Below are 5,318 nucleotides of genomic sequence, written 5' to 3' on the forward strand. Positions count from 1 at the left end.
TCCCTGTGCTTTGCTAAGCTTGTTCTAAGTAGGTGCTTTAGACCACTGAGCCATCTCACCAGCCAAAATTCATCTTGTTCTTTTTTTTTTTTTTTTTTTTGGCGGAACCAGGGATTGAACTCAGGCCCTTGCACTTGCCAGGGAAGCGCTTATTCCACTGAGCCATCTCCCTGGCTCTCCTCTATTCATTTTTAAGTGGAGATGTTATACTACTGAGAACTTAATTCCCCTACCTAGATAGGATTTGTAATTTGCGTCCTATGATGTAGAACAAACCCTAAAAACAGGTCAATAAATAAGGAAGTGATTATGTCTTTGTATAATTTGGGATAATATATGAGAACAGTAGTTGAGGGGTCCCTTTATTTTATTCTTTCTTATTTCTGTCCTTATTTAGAGATATCCTCAGTTTGTGTTAGCAACAATGATTCCATTGTAGTTGCACTTGTCACTCATGGTGCAGTGTCTGATGTGACAGCATTCGCATTTTTCCTTGGAAAAGGATTTCCAGGGCATCCAGTGAAGCTCCTGACAGCAGGGGTCTGTTGAAGGTGGTATGGGAGGAAAAGAAGAGAGAGGAGAGTCCGCTGTCCTGGAGGAGTCAGCACCATGCCCTTGCTTTGCTGGGACCAGGAGGGGGATGCCTGGGCTGAGGACTTATTTTTCAAGTGTTTAAAAAAATAAGCAAAAATGAAACATTAAGGGCCGGCCAGATAGCTCAGTGGATTAAAGTGCCTACAAGCAGGCGCAGGGGCCAGGGATTCAATCCCCAGGCCTGCTGTGCCGGCTCTGCCCCTAGGGCGCCCTGAGACTGCAATTGAGACTGGGCTTGAGACTGGGCATGGTGGTGTGCGCCTGTAATCCCAGCTCTTGGGAGGCTGTAAACAGGTAGATCACCACAAGTCTAATCTAGTAGTGATACCCAGAACACCCTATAGACCCTTTCCTAAAAAAAAAAAAAAAAAAAAAAAAAAAAAAAAAGAAAAAGAAAAGAAACATTGGCATAACCATACTATTAATTACAGTGTAGAAGAAAAGCTTTACCCACGGTCTTTAAAATGACCATAGCATGAGCATCACTTTTGCAATTTTTTCCGATGGCCCCATTTTCTCACAGTGCGCATGTGCAGAGCACTTGTGCAGGGCTCCCTGCCTCCCGGGTAGAACAGACCTTTTCCTGCTTTGCACTGACTTTCAGGCCCAGCAGAGCCTGAGATAACATTTCTTGAGAGAAACTAGCCCTGCTCTTTTCTCACACATCCCACGTTCCCATCTTTAGCACTGTTGAATCTGGGCCTGAGAAAGCCAAGCACTTGCTGGTGGCTGCAGTTTTCTTTACAAGGTACATGGTGTACTTGGGTGATGGATAAGCGTAGGTCACGTTGTGTGGCTCTAAAAGATTAGGAGCTGTTCACAAGGTCGGATTGGTACTTGTCTATCATACATTGTTCATTGTTGCCATTCTAGTGATAGTTCTTGGAGTCTTTATCTCCAACATAATGTGTACTTGTTTCCTTTTGAGTACTGGAATTGTGCTTGTATTGGGGTATATGAGTTGGAAGAATCCTGGAAGGTGCTTTACTCCCCGTTTTAAGTACCTGTTGCTGATTTGTTTTGTTCGCTGTTTGGATAATGAGAACATTACCTTTCTACAGAAGAGAAGGCCAATTTGGAGAATAAGTTTCCTGGGAAAAATGGGACAGGAGAGCTTTTTCAGAGCAAAACTTCCCTGAGAAAAGCAAATCTTCAGCAAGCTAGTCTCACACCTTTGCAACCAGGTAAGAAACAAAATTGTAGAAAAAAGCTCCTTGACAGAAAGGTGGAACAGAAAATATATTAGGAGCCTGAGGAGCTGAGCTGAGGAAATCACCTTAATGCTGTATCTCTTGATAAAAGTGGGCCAAGCCATTTTATAGTGAATATAAAGATAACCATGTGCAATGGGTTTTTAAACATATCTATTGAAACTTAAGCTGTATTTTATTGCTAAGTACATAACTGGCCTTTTTAAAGTACTGGGGATTAACCCAGAGTCTTTACACTGAAGTACATCCAGCCCTTTAAATTTTTTTATTTTGAGATTATCATTAATTTGCTAAATTGCTGGGGCTGGAGTGGAACTTAAAATCCTCCTGCTTTAGTCTCTCAGAGTGCTGAGGTCACAGGTTTACTCTACCATGCCTGGCTCGTAACTGTTGTATTTTCGTGTGAAGGCTAACTGTAACTGAATCTGGGTCTGACTGGGAAACAGTATAATAGAGAAATCTGCTGCTTGCCACCATACAAGAAAGAATTCTGATTAAAAAACCAGATGTGGGGGCACATGCCTGTAATCCCAGCACTTGGGAGACTGGGGTAGGAGAATCGACAGGAGTTTGAGGTCAGCCTGAACTATATAGTGAGACTTTCTCTCAAAATAAAAACACAAAACTTCTAGTTTTAAAAGATAACTGACATTTTACACTAGTGGCTACTAAATCTGTAGAATATTGTCTGTTTGATCAGAGCATGAAAAGCATGTTTTATGATGTTGTAAGCCTTCTTAAAAATGGTTCTTTTAGGAGCTGGGGAGATAGCTCAGGCAAGTGCAAGGGCCTGAGTTCAATCCCCGGCTCAGGAAAAAAAAAAAAAAAAGGTTCTTTTAAAACAGAAATCAGTACTACTGCATGTAACATCTAAGTCACATATTGTATAATTCACTTATGGATGCTTTTCAGCGTTTTTTATGTATTTACAAAGTTAGACAGTTGTCACCATAAATATTTGAAAATGCAGCTTTTATCCATGTGTGCAGTACATAATGACCACATTCATTGCGGGGAGTTGGTACATGGATGTAATCAGTTTTAATTCTTTTTTCCATCCTGTCACTCCTTTCCTTCTCATCCTCTGTCTCTTAGTCCCCTGTTGCAAAAGATCTGTCTCCCTGTTTCTTACTGTGGCTTTAGTTTAGTCTTTATATTTTGGGTTTCTCACAAAAGAACTCATGTGACATTTCAGCTTATTTGTCTAATTTATTTCACTTAACATGGTCTCAAGGTGCATCCATTTTCCTACAAATGACTAAAGTTTATCTTTCTTTTTTTTGTTTTTCCATTTTGTGTTTGGTACAGGGTCTTACTATGCAGCTCAGACTCCTAGTGATCCTCCTGTTTTCAGCCTCCCCACCACTGAGATTGCAGGTGTGGGCCACCACACCTGGACTTGTGGGCTCGCTGCACCCCAGCCTTCTTGATGGCAGACTAGTACCTCATCATGTATGAATACATTTCTTTATACATTCATCTGTTGATGGACGTACAGGCTATTGCCAACATTCAGCTCTTGCTTTCTCTCTTTCTCTTTCCCTCTCCCTCTCCTTCTCTCCTTCTCTCCTTCTCTCCTTCTCTCCTTCTCTCCTTCTCTCCTTCTCTCCTTCTCTCCTTCTCTCCCTCTTTCCCTCTCTCCCTCTCTCCCTCTCTCCCTCTCTCTGTCTTTCCCCCTTCCCTTCCCTCCCTCCCTTCCTCTCACTCCTTTTGAGACAGTCTTGCTGTGTAGTTCAGGCTGGCCTTGTTCAGTTTCCAGTACTGGGGATCAAATTTGGGACCTTGAACTTGCCAGGCAGGCGCTCCTTGTTCACTTTGTAGTCTAGGCTCTTCTTAAACTTGAAGTGATCCTCTTGCCTCAGCCTCCCAAGTACAAGTGCTGGGATCATAGGCGTGCACCACTGTGCCTCGCTATCCAAGATTTAACTTTTATGAGTTGTGCTGCTATAAACAAGGGTATGGGGCTGGTGAGATGGCTCAGTGGTCTAAAGCACCTACTTAGAACAAGCAAAGCTAAGCAAAGCACAGGGACCGCGGTTCAATCTCCCAGCACCACATGCCAGCCAGCCCCGCCCCCTGGTGGGCTGAGCTGGCCACACACAAATAAATAAATAAATAAATAAATAAATAAATAAAATCTTTTAAAAAAACAAGGGTATGCATGCATCTATCAGTCATCTATGATGTTTCTGTTTAGAAGTAGGACCTCACTAGGTTGCTAGATTTCCCAGGCTTAGTCCAAAATGGGCTACGTAGTAAGTTCCAGGCCAGCCTGAACTGTATATATAGTGAGACCCTGTTACACACACACACACACACACACCCTGTTTTCCCAGTCTGGGTTTGAACTTGAGATCTCTGTGTTCTCCATTCCACAGTGCTGGAACCGGTTGGGATTATATCACTATGCTCTTTTTGTTCTTGAATTGAAAAGGCATGTCATGTTGCTTAGTCTTACCTCTTTTACTGTAATTGTGTTTGAGCCAGTGATTTGTATCATTAAATAGAATAGTACATGGTAGCTCCAAATAAAAGTTTTTCTCGGCAAAGATGATGCATGCACTTTATATGCATGCCTCTTAGGTCTCTCAGACTCTTTGTATTCTTTCTCATTAGCTGTACTTTTTCCCTTCTGTATTAAAATTGTTGACTCTGCCTAGCATTCCCTTCTGACTGACAAATGCCTACTCATCTTCAAGGTCAGCTCAAAACCTTTTTTTAGTAACTGATACTGTCCATCTGTCTTTTTCTTTATGGTACTGATAAAACACAAGGCCTTTGTATTCAGCTATATCCTGAGCTCTTTTTTAGATTTTTATTTTGAGGTAGTATCTTGCTAATCACTAAGTTGCCTGGGCTGGGCCCGAATTTGGTATCCTTTCGCGTCAGCCTCGTAATGCTGGGCTTTATGTACTAGTGTGGAGCCAGGGAGTTTTAAGTTCAGTTTGATAAATTAAAAGAAATCTACATCCTTGTTTATGAAAGATCTTGGCTTTTTCTTGTATGTGTGTATGATAATCTGCTTTATAGACTGAGCTGAAAAATACTCCCTTTTTACTTTTTCAGAGGAAATTGTGTAGAATTGATGTCTTTCTTAAATCATTGTAGAATTAACTAGGGAAGTCGTCTGGGTCTGGAGTTTTCATCATAAGAAGGCTTTTTAACTTAAAATTCAATTGTTTTAACAGGTATAGATGATCTTTTTCTTTTTATGGTGCAAGCGATTAAATTCAGGACCTCATGCATGCTGAATATGTGTTCTATCACCTAGCTGCCCTCTCAGATCTAGATATTTTTCTTTTGAGTAAGCTGTGATAGTTTGCCATTAGGATTGTGTATGTACCAGTTCATAAGATGAATATATTATTACCTAAGGATCACTAAAAACATACACTAAAATAAATAAATAGAAAATAATGAATTAAAAAGAATTTATAGGGGCTGGTAAGATGGCTCAGTGGTCTAAAGCACCTACTTAGAGCAAGCTAAGCTAAGCAAAAGCACAGCGACCGC

General features: G+C 41.1%; 1 protein-coding gene across 1 annotated transcript in view; it reads left to right on the forward strand.

Annotated features, from left to right (window-relative positions):
• Positions 1-5,318, forward strand: part of Tpx2 (TPX2, microtubule nucleation factor) — a 66,827-nt gene that overhangs the window by 27,196 nt on the left and 34,313 nt on the right. The window contains exon 4 of the mRNA XM_023714951.1: positions 1,656-1,778. Coding sequence (XP_023570719.1) covers positions 1,656-1,778 — 123 coding nt within the window. The remainder of the gene's footprint in view (positions 1-1,655; positions 1,779-5,318) is intronic.

This window comes from Octodon degus, unplaced genomic scaffold (assembly GCF_000260255.1).
Source record: "Octodon degus isolate 3935 unplaced genomic scaffold, OctDeg1.0 scaffold00037, whole genome shotgun sequence".
NCBI classification, from domain to species: Eukaryota; Metazoa; Chordata; class Mammalia; order Rodentia; family Octodontidae; genus Octodon; species Octodon degus.